Source organism: Cornus florida, unplaced genomic scaffold (assembly GCF_030987335.1).
Source record: "Cornus florida cultivar Cherokee Brave unplaced genomic scaffold, ASM3098733v1 CherokeeBrave_3.0.0_Hap2_Chr07, whole genome shotgun sequence".
Taxonomy (NCBI): domain Eukaryota; kingdom Viridiplantae; phylum Streptophyta; class Magnoliopsida; order Cornales; family Cornaceae; genus Cornus; species Cornus florida.
In genome coordinates, this window is record NW_026775577.1 from 84941683 (window position 1) to 84960088 (window position 18406).

The following is an 18406-nucleotide window of genomic DNA, read 5'->3' on the forward strand; positions in this document are numbered from 1 at the left end:
CGACCATTCACTCTTGATTAGTCTTACTCCCATTTTGATATAGGAAGTGGCAAAAATCTCCAATGATATCTGATTATCAATTTTCCACATTTCTAACAGGTGTTACACTTAGAGAAAGTTATGTACATGTCCCTATCCGTACCGACTCATCAAAACTTACATTAGATGTCTTGATGTAACTTATAACCATCTGAGTACACCGTAAAATTATGAATTTTACATTTCAGTCACTCCGACCTCCATAACATTTACGGAATTGACTAAACCTCCTCCAGTACCTTAAACTCTATCTGAGTAAGGTACCTCCTCTAGGGTCAGCCCCAATATTTGAAGTTAACCTCCTTAAATACCTTCGTAATAGCAAGTGTTATTATTACACATGCTAAAAATGTCAACTAATAACTCAACAACTAATCGAAATATTTAAATATCATATCGGTTGTTGAGAACATCCACTTCCATATTTACTTCCATTAGACGAAACTTAATACAAAGTGTGAATCACCACTTCGATTCATTTAAGTCATCTCGTAATCCATTCTATTCGTATGAACTGATGTCCTACCAGTTCGAAATAGACAAGAATTGAGCTGATTTAATTTATTAATCAACCAATAACCCAACCAGAACCGTGACCCTTTTGTAAAGTCAGCAATCCCTCATCAAAACCTGTAGAAAATGCTCTCTCATTTCTACTTTGGTATGGGGAATGGCTGCAAAGGATCTGGTGATCTCTGATTGTGATACCCCTCGATTCTAGAGTCACGGGTGATCAAGTCCGAGCACAGATTCAAGGGATACCAAACAATTAAGAATATAAACAAGCATTTGATTACAAAAGAAATAACTAAGAATAAATAAAATAACAGAAAAGAAAAATAATTAATAAATCCTCCAAATGAATTATCCAAAAACTTAAATTATCCTTACAACTAGGGAATTCATCTAGTGGATCCCTAAGGATATTCCAACTGAAACAACTGGAAAAAAAAAAACATAATCCGAAACTAAAACATCAAGAGAGTCCTACGTAGAACCGGAAGAATGACGTGGACTGTCTCTGCTCAGCACAAACAAACCTTATGTCTGCAACTGACGAACACTTGAAAAAAATAATAATGGGTCATGCCCACGAACAAGTTCTTTCTACAACAACCCAAACAGAGACTGGAGAAACTATATATCTATAGCTAACCCATGCAATAACTATATAGTCGATACTACATATACACACTAAAGGAACCTTACTAGATTATAGGGTTGCCTCAACCTGAATAGTAGGCAACATGCAAAAATGCACATATAGTGGGCATGAGTACCTAGACCTACCAGGGCACACAACTACACTATATCTAGCTACACATCCTTGGCAATATATGCACCCTATCCACAGATCCTGAGACTCAAGCTCATATCATGGCATATGTCTATATATATATCCAATCTAAATTAATCTATTATGTATCATCCAACTTGTTCAGTTAACCTGACACGAATATAAGTAGAACTTAATATTTTAGTTAATCCATTCCCTTATAAACTAGGTAGGACTTAACTGATAAGTTAATCCATCCCTAGAGTGCCACCATCCCATACTGGTGCACTACATCCACACAATCCAATAGTTGATGTAACAATTAAAGAAGTACATCAAATAGTCCAGAATAAACATAATAATATGATATCATGTTATCACAAAATAGGAATGACTTATAAAATTATTTAGGCTTCCTAAATCACATATCTTACACATATTGAATCTTAAACAGACCGATATTTTATTATTTGTTAGAATGAACTAAAGATTAAATTCATTCATTCCTCAAAGAATCAAATAGCAGGCATTGATATATTTAAGTTTGTTTAAAATTCATTTAAACTCATTCCTAGTCCTTATTTGATGATTAGGACTCCTAAATTCAATAAAAAGTAATACAACGCTGTTTACAAAACTTCTCCAATTAAGGCTCGAGCTTTTGTCCTAATTGCTTGAGCACCTTGCTTCAAGCTCGAGTATCCTACTTCAGGCTCGAGCTTTTCACTTAATTGCTCGAGCTTTTCCTTTCAGGCTCGAGCTTTTCATCCAATTGCTCGAGCTTTTCCTTTTAGGCTCGAGCTTTTCATCCAAGGCTCGAGCTTTGCCCCCAACGCTAGAGCACTGTAACAGCGGACCGAGCACTGTTACGCGAATTAACCCAGAATTCTACTGCAAACTTAAATCTTTATTGTTTAAGGATTCTAAGGCATGTTTCTAGGTTCCATCAGTATACAGATATGAAAAATACATCATCTAAAACATGTAACAATTCATAAAGTAATCAAATCAAATCTCTGAACTTATCAATTCATACAACAAGAACAACCATGGAATATAATTGATGAAACCAATGTTCTAGATCAATTAAATTATAAATTTCAATTTTAATTGTTCTTTACATAACCCTAAGATTATACTATAGATATAAATTTCACAGATCAAAGGAGAAGTATAGAACAAGAACTTACTTTTAGGGATTTGATAAAAATCCTAGCCTCTTTCTTCTTCCTCCTTCTTTCTCTCTTTTTCTCTAAAATATTACGTGATATATTTCTAATCCTCTTTTCAACCCTATAGTTACATATTTATAGGTTAAATAATAACCCTATTCCTTTTCCCAATCCACCTCAAATTAATAAAGAAAATAATGATAAAAAAATACTAAAAGGTAACTAAAAATATATGTTACGTATAATATATGTATATTATTTTTATCTAAGGAAAATAAATACATTAGATTATCACCAAATGACTTTCCTTAAATATATATGTATATATATATATATATATATATATATATACACACACACACTATTCATAGGTAATTATTCGTACCCATTTAACCCCTTATCCAAGTAGTCCATGGAGCCTAATTAGTTGGCCCATGACTAAAATTCATAACCACTAAAATAAAATAAAATAAAACAATCATTTAAAACATTGAATTCCTAAACATTAATTATAAGAAAACACCTAACATTCAAATAAACAAATATACATCATCTAACACAAAACTCAACTAAACAAGTACTTCAAATAAACACATAATCAATTAATTCATATAAACAATTAAACAAATAGCCAAGAAATCAAATAAAGAATTAAAACACAATTAAAACAATTAATAAAATACCGAGACTATCCTTTTAAAATTAGGGGTATTACATTCTTCCCCCCTAACAAAAGGAATTCCATCCTCGGAATTTGCCTTTACCTTCATCCATTATGTCTGGAAAGGTTGATTAAATGACGTCTTCCCGTTCCCAAGTAGATTCAACCTCATTGTGATGACTCCACTGGAAACATACCAAAGGGATGACCTTATTATGAAGAATCTTAGCCCTGCGGTCAACAATACGACACGGTAGTTACACATAGGTTGCATCCGGTTACAACTCAATTTCACCAACATCAATATGCTGATAACGATCCTCATCGCGAAGAAATTTCCTCAACATGGAAACATAGAACACATTGTGGACACGATCTAAATTGTTCGAAAGTGCTAAGCGATAAACTACCACTCTAATTCGATTTGTAATCATAAAAGGATCGATAAAACGTCGTGACAACTTTCCTTTCTTCCCAAAGCACATTACTCCTTTAATAGGAGACACTTTGAGTAAAACCTGATCTCCCACCTGAAATTCCAAAGCATGAGTACGACGATCTGCATAACTTTTCTGCCTACTCTGGGCAGTGCGCATACGATCCTTTATAAGAGCGATCTTTTCAGAGGTGTCCTTAATGAACTCAGGACCCAAATATTTGCTTTCTCCAACCTCTATCCAACAAACAGGAGATCGACATGGTCGGTCATATAATGCCTCAAACGGTGCCATACAATAGTCTTCTGAATGCTATTGTTATATGCAAACTCCACAAGTGGCAAATAGTCCTCCCAATGACCCTTAAAGTCAAGGACACAAGAACAAAGCATATCCTCCATGATCTAATTAACCCTCTCGGTCTGTCCATCAGTCTGAGGATGGTAAGCAGTGCTAAGATGTAACTCGGTACTTAAAGCCTGCTGAAAACTCTTCTAGAATCCCAATACAAAGCTCGAATCCCTATCCGATATAATAGATAATGGTATGCCATGTAACTTCACAATCTCTGTAATGTAAAGTCTTGCCAACTGTTCTGAAGTGTAATCAGCGCGAATAGGCAATAAATGAGCTGATTTGATCAACCTATCAACGATGACCCAAATGGAATTGTGATCCTTAAATGAATTAGGTAATCCCTCAACAAAATCCATATAAATGCTCTCCTATTTCCACTCTGGTATAGGTAGTGGTTGTAGAGAACCTAGCGGTCTTTGATGATCAATCTTGACCATCTGACAAGTACTACACTAAGAGACAAAAATAACAATGTCTTTTTTTATTCCTGCCCACCAAAATTATCGCTTCATATCCTGATACATTTTGTCTCTTCCTGGATGAACAGAAAATTCAGAACGGTGAGTCTCAGTCATCACATTCTTCCTCAACTCATCAGCATAAGGTACCACCAACTGCCCCTTGTACCTCAAGCCTCCATCAGTCCCAACATAATAGATTGGAACATCCCCAGAAGCTATCTCTGTAACCTTATCAATGCACTACTGATCTGTGAGTTGTGCCTTCAATACCTTATAAATGATCGAAGGTGTAACTACCATACACGCTATAAAAGCATCGGACAACTCATCAACGGTCTTCAACGCATTCCATTCAGTAGTGAATAATACAGAAAGACTCGCAGAAGGTTTGCCACCACATTCGCTTTCACTGGATGGTATTGTATAGAGAAATGATAGTCTTTCACAAATTCTAACCATCGGCGCTGTCTTATATTCATCTCCCGTTGAGTGAACAAATACTGCAAACTTTTATGATCACTAAATAATCTGAAATATTCTCCCAACAGATAATGCCTCCAAATACATAAGGCAAAGACCATAGCGGCTAACTCCAAATCATATGTTGGATAATTAAGCTCGTGAGGCTTAAGCTTACGAGATCTATACGAAATTAGTCGCTCCTCCTGCATCAAAACACACCCAAGACCTTGCAAAGAAGCATCTGTGTAGACAAGATAATCCATCTGGCTCTGTGGAGTAGACAAAACTGGTGCAGAAGTCAACTTATTCTTTAGCTCATTAAAAACTTTCTGACAGTGTTCATCCCATATGAACTGTACACCCTTCTTAGTTAAATGAGCGAGTGGTCCCGCTATCTTCGAGAACCCCTGAATGAATCTACGATAGTATCCTGCCAATCCGAGGGAACTACGAATCTCAGTAGGTGAAGTAAGATGTCCCCACTCTACCACTGCTGAAACCTTAGCCGGATCCACCACTGTCCCCTTCTCTGACACTATATGCCCCAGAAACTTGACTTCTCGTTGCTAAAATTCACACTTCTCGAATTTGGCATATAACTAGTGCTCACGAAACGCCTGCAACACTGTATGAAGATGTCTAGCATGATCGTCCTCTGTCTTAGAATAGACCAAAATATCATCAACGAACACGATGACAAACTGATCTAAGTAAGCCCTGAACACTCTATTCATTAAATCCATGAAGACTGCTGGTGCATTAGTCAATCCGAAAGGCATGACACGAAACTCATAAGAGCCATATCTAGTGAGAAACGCTGTCCTAGAAACATCTTGCTCCCTAACCCAAAATTGATGGTATCCAGAACGTAGATCAATTTTAGAGAAGTATGTAGCTCCCTTCAACTGATCAAAAAGATCATCGATCCTGGGCAAAGGATACGTATTACGAATAATAACCTTATTAAACTCCCTGTAATCTATACACAGGCGAAGTAAACCATCATTCTTCTTCACAAACAAAATTGGAGCTCCCCAAGGCGAAGTACTCTTATGAATAAAACCTTGACTGAGCAATTACTGAATCTGATCTCTCAGCTCATGCATCTCCACTGGTGCCATCCTGTATGGTGTCCTAGCAATAGGCATAGTGCCTGGAGCTAAATTAATAACAAAGTCTATCTCTCGACTAGGTGGCAACCCTAGAATCTCTTGAAAAACATCTAAAAATTCTTATACAACTGGTATGCTATCCAAGAACACAGTAATCTCCTCCTCCATATAAAACAAATAAGTGCTAGAAACCCCGTTAGAACGTGGCATAGCAACGACATATATATCCTAACCAGGTATAGTAAAAATAATAGACCTGTTATAACAATTAACTTGGGCATGGTAGTGAGATAACCAATCCATCCCAAGTATCATAATTTAAGTGTGCATGTCCAGGACCAATAGACTGGTTAGAAATCTGAGTCTACCAATATCTAGTGTTACAGGCCCATCACTCTCATATAAAATGGCAGTATCGCCTAAAGGTGTAGAAATACCATGAGGTCTACAGCATACTCGCGTCATCATCCCCAAAAATGCAATAAAAATTTAAATACAAATGAATTTTTAGCACCCGTATCAAATAAAACACGACCTTGTGTACCATGAATAGGAAACATACCCTCAACAGCCTGAGGTGCCTGAACATCCTGTGGCATGGGGTTAAACACCCTGCCATAATGCAACTGCTGCAGTGCCAATCCCTGAGGTTGTGGCGATGCTGGTAAAGCCGGAAAGATTGGTCCCTGAATCCGTGGAATCTGTGGAGCAAGTAAAGGTAATGGTACCCTCTGTCCCTGCTACACATGCTGTCTCTGTCCCTGTCCTACTTTAGGACACTGCTTGAAAATATGACCAAACTCTCCACAAGTATAGCAACTCCCTTAGAAAGTGCCAATTTTCTCCTTTGTTGGTTAACCTGTGGTTGACCCTATTCTGCCTGTGGTCCCTCATTTTGCTGCCTCTAAATAGGTGCCTTATCTCTATGTGCATCTAAACCACCCTTGTGCTTCTTCTAAAAATACTGTCCCTAGAATTTGCCCTTATCATTGTTTCAGTGTCCATTGCCGTTCCCTTTTTCAGCTGGCTGATTTGCAGAGTCTTTATCACCCCGCTTCTTACCCCTAGCCTGTCTGAAGTCTACAGTCAACTGATACTGCTATAGAGCAGCATCTACCAGCTGAGCATAAGTAGTGTAAGCTGGACTACCTGTAATAGATTGCTTAATAGACCACGTAAGCCCCTTAATGAAGCTATTACATTTTTTCTCCTCAGTATCCACCTCCTCTGGAACAAATAGAGATAAGCGCGTGAACCGCTGCTCATACTTTGCCACTGTCATGTTCCCCTGCTCTAGATTAAAGAACTCTGTCTTCATAGTTGTCCTGACTGTATATGGAAAGTACTTCTCATCGAAGCGAGCACTAAACTAATCATAGGTCAATGAATTTCTCTCCTCCGCGATGGTAACTGACTCCCACCACTAGAGTGCATCTCCAACAAGCTTAAAGGTAGTAACCATCTACTTCTAAACTTCTGTGCACTTAACCATGCGAAAATGTCGCTCAATATCCTTCTTCCACTGATGAGCTACTTTCGCATCGGTGGAGCCTGAGAACTCAGGTGGGCTCTCCCTTGTGAAAGAACTCCTAGCCTTCTCTTAAGGATCAATTTGAACCACTGGTGCTGGGATAAGTGCCTGCTGAACCTATAGCTGATTGCGAAGTGCAGTTGCTATACCTGCTTCTATAGCCCGAGCAATGAGGTCATTTATATGGGGCGGGAACTCTGGATCCCTGCCTTGATTGTAGCCCCGATCCTGAGACTCCTGAGTAGTCTGCTGTACTTCCTCCTGCTCTATGGGCAACTCACCATCTTCCTCCTGAAACCCAGGCAGTTGCTGCTCTTCCTCTATTTGCTAACGCCGTAGGAATTCCTGCTGCCTACGTGCCGCTCCTTTTCGCTACATGTTTCTTTGATTGTCTTGTCTTCTTCTAGTGTTAACCATTCTGTTAATATAGAAAGACCGACATTAGTACGATTTAAGCGGACCATAAAGGAATACAATGAATCCTAAACTTAGGCTCTAAATAAAAGAATACGCTACGTGAATGTCTTAAAACATAAATCCCTAGAGACACTTGAACCTAGAGTGCTCTGATACCAACTGTGATACCCTTCGATTCTAAAGCCACGGGTGATCAAGTCCTGTGATACCCCATAATTTCGAAACACAAGTTGATCAAGTCCATGCACAAAATAAGGGGATATCAAAATAATTAAAGTATTTAAACAAGCACAGATTAAAAAATGAAATAAAAGAATAAATAATACGCTCAAGAAAAACTAATAAATAATAATTTCCATTAATAACTCGCCAATGGTTACAACTACGGAATCCCGTAACTCAAGGACTCCTTAATCAAAATTCACTATCCACAAATCCATTAATAATTATTGAAGTAATAATATCCTACTTTGAAATAAAATAGAAAGCATAGATAAGTCCTCCAGTTACGGATTCTCAACCTTGAGATTTGAACTTCTAATAACCCGAAAAATAAATCGTGGGTTAAACCCTACGAGCAAGCTCTCTCTACTAGGCTTCTGAAAACCAATAAGCAGATCATCTCTGATCAAAACCAAACCTAATAAAGTTTTAAGTTTAATAAAGATACGCATATGTATAAATAATTATATACAATATAACCTTTACATCCATTAATAGGTTCATTAATTTTCAAAACCATTAAACCAAGATTAAAACATAATCCTACTTAAACCAATCCACAATCTCCTTCTCTTTTAAAGAGAAACCTTTTACCCTTAATTCCATTTTAAATAATTATTTAATCATTTAAATAATAAACCATAATCTAAGAAATAATTCATTTAATCCAAAACCCTATAACCACTAATGAATGATTTTATTTATTTAAATCATAACGCAAAGATTTATACCTTGGCAATTCATCTATCCCTTCTCCAATATTATTTTATTAATATATATAAAATAATACACTAACTTATAAATACTCAATTATTATAATTTAAGAATAACAAATCATAATCCAACCTATTCATACAATAACTATAGATGGAATTTAAACATCTAATATACGTAGCCATTAACTTATGCTTTGGCAAATCAACCATGCCATTATAAATATATTTATTAATATATTGGCAACTCAACCATGCCTCCTTAAGTATATATATTTATACTTTTAATTAGCAACTCATCCATACTTCCTATGTATATGTTTTATTCAAACAAATATTTAGGTCATATATTCAAGCATTTGGCAATTTATCCATGCCTACAATTCAACCATGTATCAACTTTAAACTTAACGATGAGCTAAATCACACATAGACATCTCATACATTTCATAAGCATAACATTACTTTAATAACCAGCCTATCCAGATGTACCAAATAAGAATAATTGATATTAATCATCTTAAATGATATATATATGCATACATATATATTATGTAATATATATATATGTATAATACCGTCCATAATAATCTTTGATTATTTAAATCGTATATATACATATATATCAATATATATATATATATACACATCCCTCCATACTTATCCTAAACAATTAAACCATATATACACATTTATAAATAATTATATATATATATATATATATACACTTCTTTCCATAATAATATATTAATTGAATTATATTTATGCAATTTAAATGCCACTAAATATCGTCAGAAATAATTTCCCATAAATATTCCATCTCGGTAAATAATTTTCCGACACCGTCTCACTAAAACGTAAATATCTCCTAGTCTGATGGGAATCTGATAATGAAATTAGTATCATTGGAAAGAGGACGAAAAATCCTTAAATTTGAGCTCAAAAATGACTTAATTTCGACTTAAGATGACTAAGTTATGACTATTTCAACTTTAAGTGTCGAAACAGGCCAACAGGGAGATCCTACGCACGCCCACGCGCTTAGCATGTACTTGTATGCGCTGGATCCAAGCCTCCATGTGTGCTGGTGTTGGCTGAGCTCTTTCAGCTGTTGTGAACTCGCCCACACCAGATTATTTCTATGTTGACTAGACCACATCTACGGTTCAGATGCACATGCGTACCCTTTTCTATACGCCATAATGCACCGAATCATTCTACTTATTTTTAATTAATCCAATGGCCTAGATTAGCGTGTGTAACATCTTATCATGTGCCGTAATGCACTGGATTAATCCACTTAAGATTAAATAATCTAATGGCCCAGATCAGTATGTGTACCATCATTCCATGCGCCGTAATGCACCGGATCAATCCAAATAAGATTAAATAATCCAATGCCTAGATTAACATGTATACCACCATTCCATGTACCGTCCTACACCGGATTACTACCCTATTGTTGCACCACCAATGTTGTAATATATATATATATATATATATATATATATATATATATATATATATATAAACTATCTATATAATTTTGCCAAAATAGTATAGAAAATAATTCTAGAATAATTCCAAAAATATAAAACACATTCTAAAATTAATCTAAAAATTCCAAAAAATTACAGATAAATTCCAGAAAATATAGAAACCCTAATTAATCCTCTTGGGTCACAAATCCACCTATACATTGATTTTAAAATATATATACAACACCTAATATATATCAATTTAAAATCCAAAATTCCAAAAGATCAATTATAATAATTTATGCTTTTAATTAATCCGATCTAACCATGATTTAAATTAATAATTTAATTAAAACTTTGATACTCAAGGTGAAATCCTTATAGGTTGTAAGAGGAAAGTTAGAGAAGAACTCGCCTGAAGGTTTCGAAACGAAACCGACGCTTCAAGTCTTGATTGTCTCTTTGATCGGTATGACAATTATACATCAACCTTTGCAATAGCACAAATCATTGTAAAATAGGGCTATTGGTTGGGTAGGTCGAACCACAGGGATTGTTAGCTTATGGCAACCAAGGTTTTAGAATCACTTTTAGAATGATGAAGGGTGTAAAGAGCTTTGTTGGTTTGTCACTAAACTTAGGAATTTAAAATGCATAAAACAATAATTGTAAGGAATTGAAGAGATAAAAATAATGTAGAAGGGACTAGGGAAGTGGATCAACTACCTTCCATATAAACATGCTAGATTGCAATCAACTTGGGAAACAATGTCAATGTATGACAATGATATGTAGCAATACTAGATTGCTACATTATTTTCAAGAAGTTCATAGGATTAAGACTTAAGTATAACCCCTCAAAGTTCCACATGCTTGAACTACCTAAACTAGGGTGTAGCCATAACATGCTCACTAAGCTAGGGATTATTAAACCCTCAATCAAATGATAATAGCACATGAAGTCAAAAATCAAGAGTAATCCATCAAAGGAAGGCCCTAAGCTATAAAATATCAAGTTTCTCATACAACATGCCATTAAACCCATTTCACAATTTTCATTTCCATTCTCACTATGAAGATGCAAGTTATATAATCATGAGAGGATAAAATCTAAGATAAGATAATGAACTTAACATGATCATTTATAGGCATTAAAATCCATTACAACTAGTGTAAGTGCTCTAAATCATGAAACTACCATATACATGAATCATTACCAAAATTAAATGAAACTAAGGCATGCTTACAAAAAAGGGCTTCATCACCTCCCTATTAAGGGAGTTAGTTACCCATATGAGTAATGGAGGAATGAGAAGAGATGGCCAACCCTTCCATTTTCGCACCTAAGAGCCACCCACAAGCCAAGCTCTCAAGAACACTCATTTCTCTCTCTAGAACCTTACAAAAATGACAGATATCTTTTTACATGATACAAGCCACCAAATATATCCTAAAAATCTTATCTATCTCCCCCAATTCGTGGCTTAGAAATCCCTAACAGGAAGCCTAGCTTCATTTAGTCAAAGGGGACAAATTTGAGCAAAAATCATGGAGTGGGTGAGCAGATCTCTGCAAATTGGCAAGTGCCCGCAGGCGCATGAGCTCGCTGCCCATTTTGGTGTGTGCCCGTGGGTTTCTCGCTGGCGCCCGCGGATGTTCCTCATCTCTGTGCACCTTTAGTAAAAAGGCCATAACTCCCTGCTCCAAACTCCAAATGATGAATCGTTTGATGATTTAGAAAGCTAACTCAAAGCTCTAAGTATGTAATGTTTTAAGGGAAGTCCAATTCTCAAGTTTGGTGGGTCGAAAATGAAGAGCAAATTCGAACTTCACTGCTGCCAGGCTGTTCTGCGCACCTTTGGTAAAAAGGCTATAACTCTTTGCTCCGAAGTCCAAATGAAGAACCGTTTGATGATTTGGAAAGCTAATTCAAGGCTCTAAGTATGCCATGTTTTAATAGAAGTCCAATTCTCAAGTTTGTTAAGTCAAAAATGATGAGCAAAGTCGAACTCCACTGTTGTTAGGCTGTAAACTTCAGCATTGCACACTTTGATATTCAAGAACTCATCAAAACATCATTTTTATTCCTTTTTGGGAAACAAACCTGAAAATATATAAAAACATGTAAATGAAGTTAATTTATATAAATTAATCAAATAATGGACTTAACTAATGCAAATAAGGGCGCTTGAATATGTAATATTCTGCGCTTATCACTCTTCCAATTCCGGAATCCTCTTTCTTAGATCCGACATCCTCCTTGTCAGCCCTCTCTTCTTCTCTCTTTGCATCTCGTATTTTTCTAACGTAACAAACTTTTATCGATAAAACCTTAAGTGTATTTTTATATACATTAATACCTAATCCTATTCCAATAATGACAACTAAATAAAATGAAACTAATAATCATTAACTAATATATATATCTAGACACACATATTATATATAATATATATATGCATATTACCTTCCATAATTAATTATTAATTAATTAAATCATATATACCTATATATATTCATAAATATATATCTATATATATATTCTTCCATAACACTTATTAATTAATTATATTTATATATAATTAAATATATATTTATAATTATACAAAAATGATTATTTAAATAATCGCAAAACCATGGGCTTTATTAATTAACCCAATAAGGTTTCATTCAAGCCTAAGACCATATTCTTTGGTCCAACTTTCCTTAAGTCCAACCCAATTAAATTAAATAAATAAAATAATTAAATAAACACTTAAATTAAAATAACTAATTACATAAAATATATAAACAAACAAGAATTTACAACTAAATCATACCATACCAATAAAATCAACACGCCAACAATTCAATCAATAATTAAATACACACACAACAATCATCATATCAATAATTCATGAAATAAAATAAAATAATTAATCTAAGCACTCAATAAAACAAATCAATTAAAACTTAAAATAAACGCAATTAATTCAAATTAAATCAAATAAATCATGTAAAAATAAAATAAAAGTAATTAATCCCAATTTAATAAATCATTTAAAATATCGTGGTATTACAAGTCTGAGCACAGATCCGAGGGATACCAAATAATTAAGTATATAAACAAGCATTTGATTACAAAAGAAATAACTAAGAATAAATAAAATAGCAGAAAAGAAAAATAATTAATAAATCCTCCAAATGAATTTCCAAAAACTTAAATTATCCTTATAACTCGGGAATCCATCTAGTGGACCCCTAATGATATTCCAACTGAAATAACTGAAAAAAAAAAATATAATTCGAAACTAAAACATAAAAAGAGTCCTACGTAGAACCGGAAGAATGATGTGGACTGTCTCTACTCAGCACAAACAAACCTTATGTCTGGAATTGACGAATACCTGAAAAAAATAATAGTGGGTCAGGCCTACGAACAAGTTCTTTATACAACAACCCAAATAGAGACCAAAGAAACTATATATCTATAGCTAACCCATGCAATAACTATATTGTAATGACCCGGTCCTTTTTTCTCCTTTTCTTTTTCCGGTGATTTTCTTTTTTCGTCTTTTATCCTATTTTGTCTTTTCTCTATTTCGTCTTTTTTCCGTTTATCGTTTTTCCTTGCATAACCTCACTTTTTGTACTTTGATTTATTTCGGTTTTGCATGCATTCATGATAATTGATTTCCATGACATTTGTATTTTTACTTTTATAGAAAATACATTGTAGTTACTTACTTTTTCGTAAAGGGCATGAATATATACTTTAATGTAATTATTCTTGATTTTTGGGATTTTAATGTAATTATGTAAAATAATTATTTTTCATTTTAGGGACCATTTTGCAATTTAATTTAGAAGATATTTTTGCAATATTTGAAAAATGTGACAAGTGTCACATTCTCATGGTGCCACTTGTTGGCAATGGGTTGGAGTGACTTGGATGCATAATCTTTTGACATTTGGATGGTGGAGATTCACCCACTTGTTGGCCTAGGATTGGAGCACTTGTTGGCTTAGATGGTTGACAAGTATAGGCTTAGGATTAAGCCTAGGAAGGAGTCTTGGATTTGTGACAAGTGTAAGCTCACCATTTAGTCTTGCATTGTGTGTGTGTGAGAGGTAGTGTAAGAACACATAGTGAGTGGAGGATTTCTAGACCTTCCACTCACCATTTTACACTTTATCCTTTTCATTTTCACTTGTTCTTCGAGAACCCTAACCTAGCCACCATTGGAGAAAAGCTTGGTTAATAGCTTTCTTCTTCATTTTGACCTCCTTCTACTCACCTTAGACTTAAAACCTTGGGAGACAAAAGTTTCCTTTCACTCTCCTTTTCGTTAACCCTAAACCTGTTTTCCATTTTGAGCTTGGTAACTTGGATTATAGAGATTCAATTCTCTATTGAGGTAGGGGTGGTAGTATGTTTATATTCTAAGTGTTTTATAATCCTTTGGGGTTTAATATATATTGTGTACATGCTTTTAGAATTGTAGTATTGCATACTATAGGAAATCCTTATGATTGACTTAGGATTTATTGAATTAAGCATGTACATTGTGTATGTATCTTGAGTAGGATTATTAATGTTGTATAGAACTCTTATTGATTTGAATTACTATACTATTGTGATGTTAATCCTACATTCTAGTTGATTACTATTAGTAATTGTAATTATTTTAGGAGCTTGTTACTATAATGTTGTAATCTAGTATATAAAGTTTATTGTTAATGTATGATTTAAAATGATAAGTTAGTGGTATGGTATTGTGCATGATTATGATGAGGACTTGTCATTTGGTATGCCATTCTAGACTTGGAAGCCCTAAGACATGGTTTGTGTGGTTTCAAAATACTTGTGCATAGAAGGTGGTGTATATGCCTTAAGAATTATGCATGAGTTTTGAACTTGCTATACTTTAGATTATCTTGGGACATTGTTACAAGTAACATGGCTAGAGTGAGGGAGGTTTATAAAAGGTTTGTGTGTTTGTCACTAAACTAAGAAATTGAAATGCATAAAACAATAAATTGCAATTAAATTAAAGGAAGTGAGATATAAGTAGAAAATACTAGGAAGATGAATCCACACTACACCCTAAGTACATGCTAGACTGAGGCTAAATTGGGGAGGTACAATGTATAAAATGGTCATGGAATATATAGCAACACTATGTTACCATACACTCTTGGAAAAGTTCATTAAATCATTAAACAAGAATAATCCCTCAAAAATTCATACATTTGAGCTACCTAAACTGAAGTGTAGCCCTCAACATATTCACTCAAGCAAGAACTATCAAGTTTATAACCAAATGATAAAGCACATGAGGTAGGAAACTAGCATAACCCATCAAAGGAAATTCCTAAGTAATGGACTATCCATTTTTCTAACAACATGCCTTGAAAACAAATCATAGTTTGATTCCCATTGTCACTATGAGAATGCAAGCAATAAGATTAATACAAAAATCATTAAGATAAGCAAAAGAAACTCGCATTAATCATTTAAAAGTGCTAGAGTTCATTACATGAGATGATATGCTCTAACTATGAAAATGCCAAAAGTATACATCATAATCCCCAACATAGCCTAATCTACAACATGAACAACAAGGGGAGGCTTCATCACCTCCCTAGGTGTGGTTTAGTTACCCATGACTACAAGGAATGAAGAAGAAGAAGAAGCCTCCATCTCCATTTTCGAGTTCATACTGTAGCACTTAAGAACACCACCCTCTTTGCTCTCTTCTCTCTCCTCTAATCTTGTAAAAAATATGTTCCCTAGATATGTGAGGCCTTTGGTTGCCTTATCTCCTCCAACAAATCCCTCTCTCTCCTCCAAAAACATTCCCAACCACTTCATAAAAGAGGGAGATTCAAATTGAGGAAACCAATGAAGGAAGTGGCTGAAAATGAGGAGTACCGAGCTACATTCTGCCTGAATTTCGAGTGCTCGAAATAGGGCCTCGAGCACTCGAAAATGGAGCAGATTGCTCCATGCTTGCTTTATTTCGCTCGGACCTACTTTGGTAAAACGGCTATAACTTTGTGCTCTAAACTCCGAATGACAAACCGTTTAAAGATTTGGAAAGCTGATTTAGATCTATAAAAACTTTATGTTTTGGTGGAGATCCAATTCTCAAGTATGATTTGTCAAAATTGAAGATCAAGGCAGAAACTCATTGCTGCTAGGCAGTTCTGAGCACCTCTAATAAGAAGATCATAACTCTCTGCTCCGAACTCCGAATGATGAACCGCTTGAAGATTTGGAAAGCTGATTCAGAGATCTAAATCTTTAATGTATGATGGAAGTCCAGTTCTTGAGTTTACTAGGTCAAAAATGGCGACAAAAGTCAGGTTCCACTGCTGCCAATCTTCAGCATTGAGCACTTTGCATTCAAAATTTCAACAAAAACATCATTCTTGCTTCTTTTAAGCTAATGAACCTGAAAATAAGCAAAAATGCACAAATAAAGATAATCTGCATAATAAAATCAAATAATGGACTTAACTAATGCAATTTAGGGCGCTTGAATATGCAATATTCGGCGCTTATCAGCTTCTGCTTGACTGGTTTGTATGCCAGATCCACCTTCAGGCTATGGCATGAGACTGAAGGATTGATCCCGACCATGTCTGAATGCTCCCAAGCAAATGCATCTGCGTTTCGTCAAATGACATTAATTAATGCTTCTTTTTCTTCGACTATGGGGGAAGAACCCATGTAGGTGATTCTCTGAGGATCGCCGAGGATTATCTCGACAGCTTCCAGAGACTCCTCAGTAGGCTTTTCCGCTTCGGCCTCATCCTCTACTTCCAGATACCTGGGCAGAGGATTTTGTAATTGCTATTTGGATTTGCTTCCTAGAGGTGTGATCGGTTGGGACTGTTTCGCTACCTTCTTTGCCTCATTCTGTGTTAACATGTAGCACTCTTTGGCAGTTACTTAATCTCCCCTGAGGTCTATAATCTCTTTCCCGTCCGGAGACAAACATCGCATCACCTGGTGAAGGGTAGACGGAACCCAGTTCATTCTGTGGATCTAACCTCTTCCCATAATAAGATTATAGGAAGGGTGGATCTCTGTTAAGACAAAGTTTTCCTTCAGTATCCTCTTTGCCGCAGTTGCGGATAAGTCAATCACCCCAAGGGGATCCACCTTTGTACCATCGAACCCCATCAATGGGTTGGAGGTAAACCGAATTGATGATGACGAGATCTCTAGCTGCTCAAAGACCGCCTTTGTGATGTTGTTGGCACTACTCCCTAGGTCTACCAAAACCCTCTTAATTATGCAATTCGCCACCAAGAGATTGATAACCAACGGATCCTCGTGGGGGAGTTGAACTCTAGATAGATCTCCATCGCCGAACCCAATATTGATGCTTCCAGAAGCAATAACGTTTACTAAGGATAGCCTCCTCAGCTTATGAGCTATTCTCAGTCAGGATCTATAAACCTCATCTGACTCCTGATCATCCTCTGATCTTCCATGTATTGCATAGATGACCTTCACTTGACTACCTTCAACTTTCCGAGGGTTGACCTCCCGGGGCTTCATGTACTCCTTTATTGTAAGGTAGTCTGCCAATTCACCTCTCAGTATCATGTTTTCCACTTGCCGCCTAAGGGATCTGTAATCATTAGTTGTATGCCCATAATCTCTGTGGTAAGCGCAATGCTTGGTTTTGTCTCTCTGTTCCAATGCTTGCCTTATTGGCTGAGGGGTTGCAAACTTCATTTTATTCTTCTGGAACAACCAAGCCAAGGTTGTGCGAAGAGGCGTGAACCTTTCCTCTGTCCTTTGCCTTTTTTTGGGTATTTGAACGGCTGGTGCCGATGCGTGCTGGCTTTTTCGGCTTTTTAAATTTGAAACCCTTTCCTGAGGCTTGTTCTCCACCGTAAAGAGGGTGGCATATTTAGCTCAGTGGGCCACATTCTCCTCAAGCCGGATGTAGATCTGTGCCCTAGCATTGAGAGTCTGCATATCTGGAGGGGAATACTTAACTAAGGAAGTTTGGAACTTGGTTCCCTGAATCATTGCAAGTTTGAATGTTTCTATTGCGGTAGCAGGATG

General features: G+C 35.7%; 1 protein-coding gene across 1 annotated transcript; it reads right to left on the reverse strand.

Moving 5' to 3' along the window:
- Positions 1–7625: 7625 nt before the first annotated feature.
- On the reverse strand, positions 7626–18070 carry LOC132266364 (uncharacterized). The gene is made up of 4 exons (XM_059767218.1): positions 17854–18070; positions 17377–17763; positions 17009–17139; positions 7626–7799 (listed from the first exon to the last, which is right to left on the reverse strand). The coding sequence occupies exons 1-4, from the start codon at positions 18068–18070 to the stop codon at positions 7626–7628; spliced, it is 909 nt and encodes a 302-aa protein (XP_059623201.1).
- Positions 18071–18406: the final 336 nt, after the last annotated feature.

Coding starts and splice junctions, on each gene's coding strand:
- LOC132266364 (XM_059767218.1), bottom strand. CDS start 18,070: ATGAAGTTTGCAACCCCTCAGCCAATAAGGCAAGCATTGGAACAGAGA. Junction 17,140..17,376: donor TAATCTTATTATGGGAAGAG/GTTAGATCCACA, acceptor ATCTGGAAGTAG/AGGATGAGGCCGAAGCGGAA. Junction 7,800..17,008: donor AAAAAGAAGCATTAATTAAT/GTCATTTGACGA, acceptor CCTGGGTTTCAG/GAGGAAGATGGTGAGTTGCC.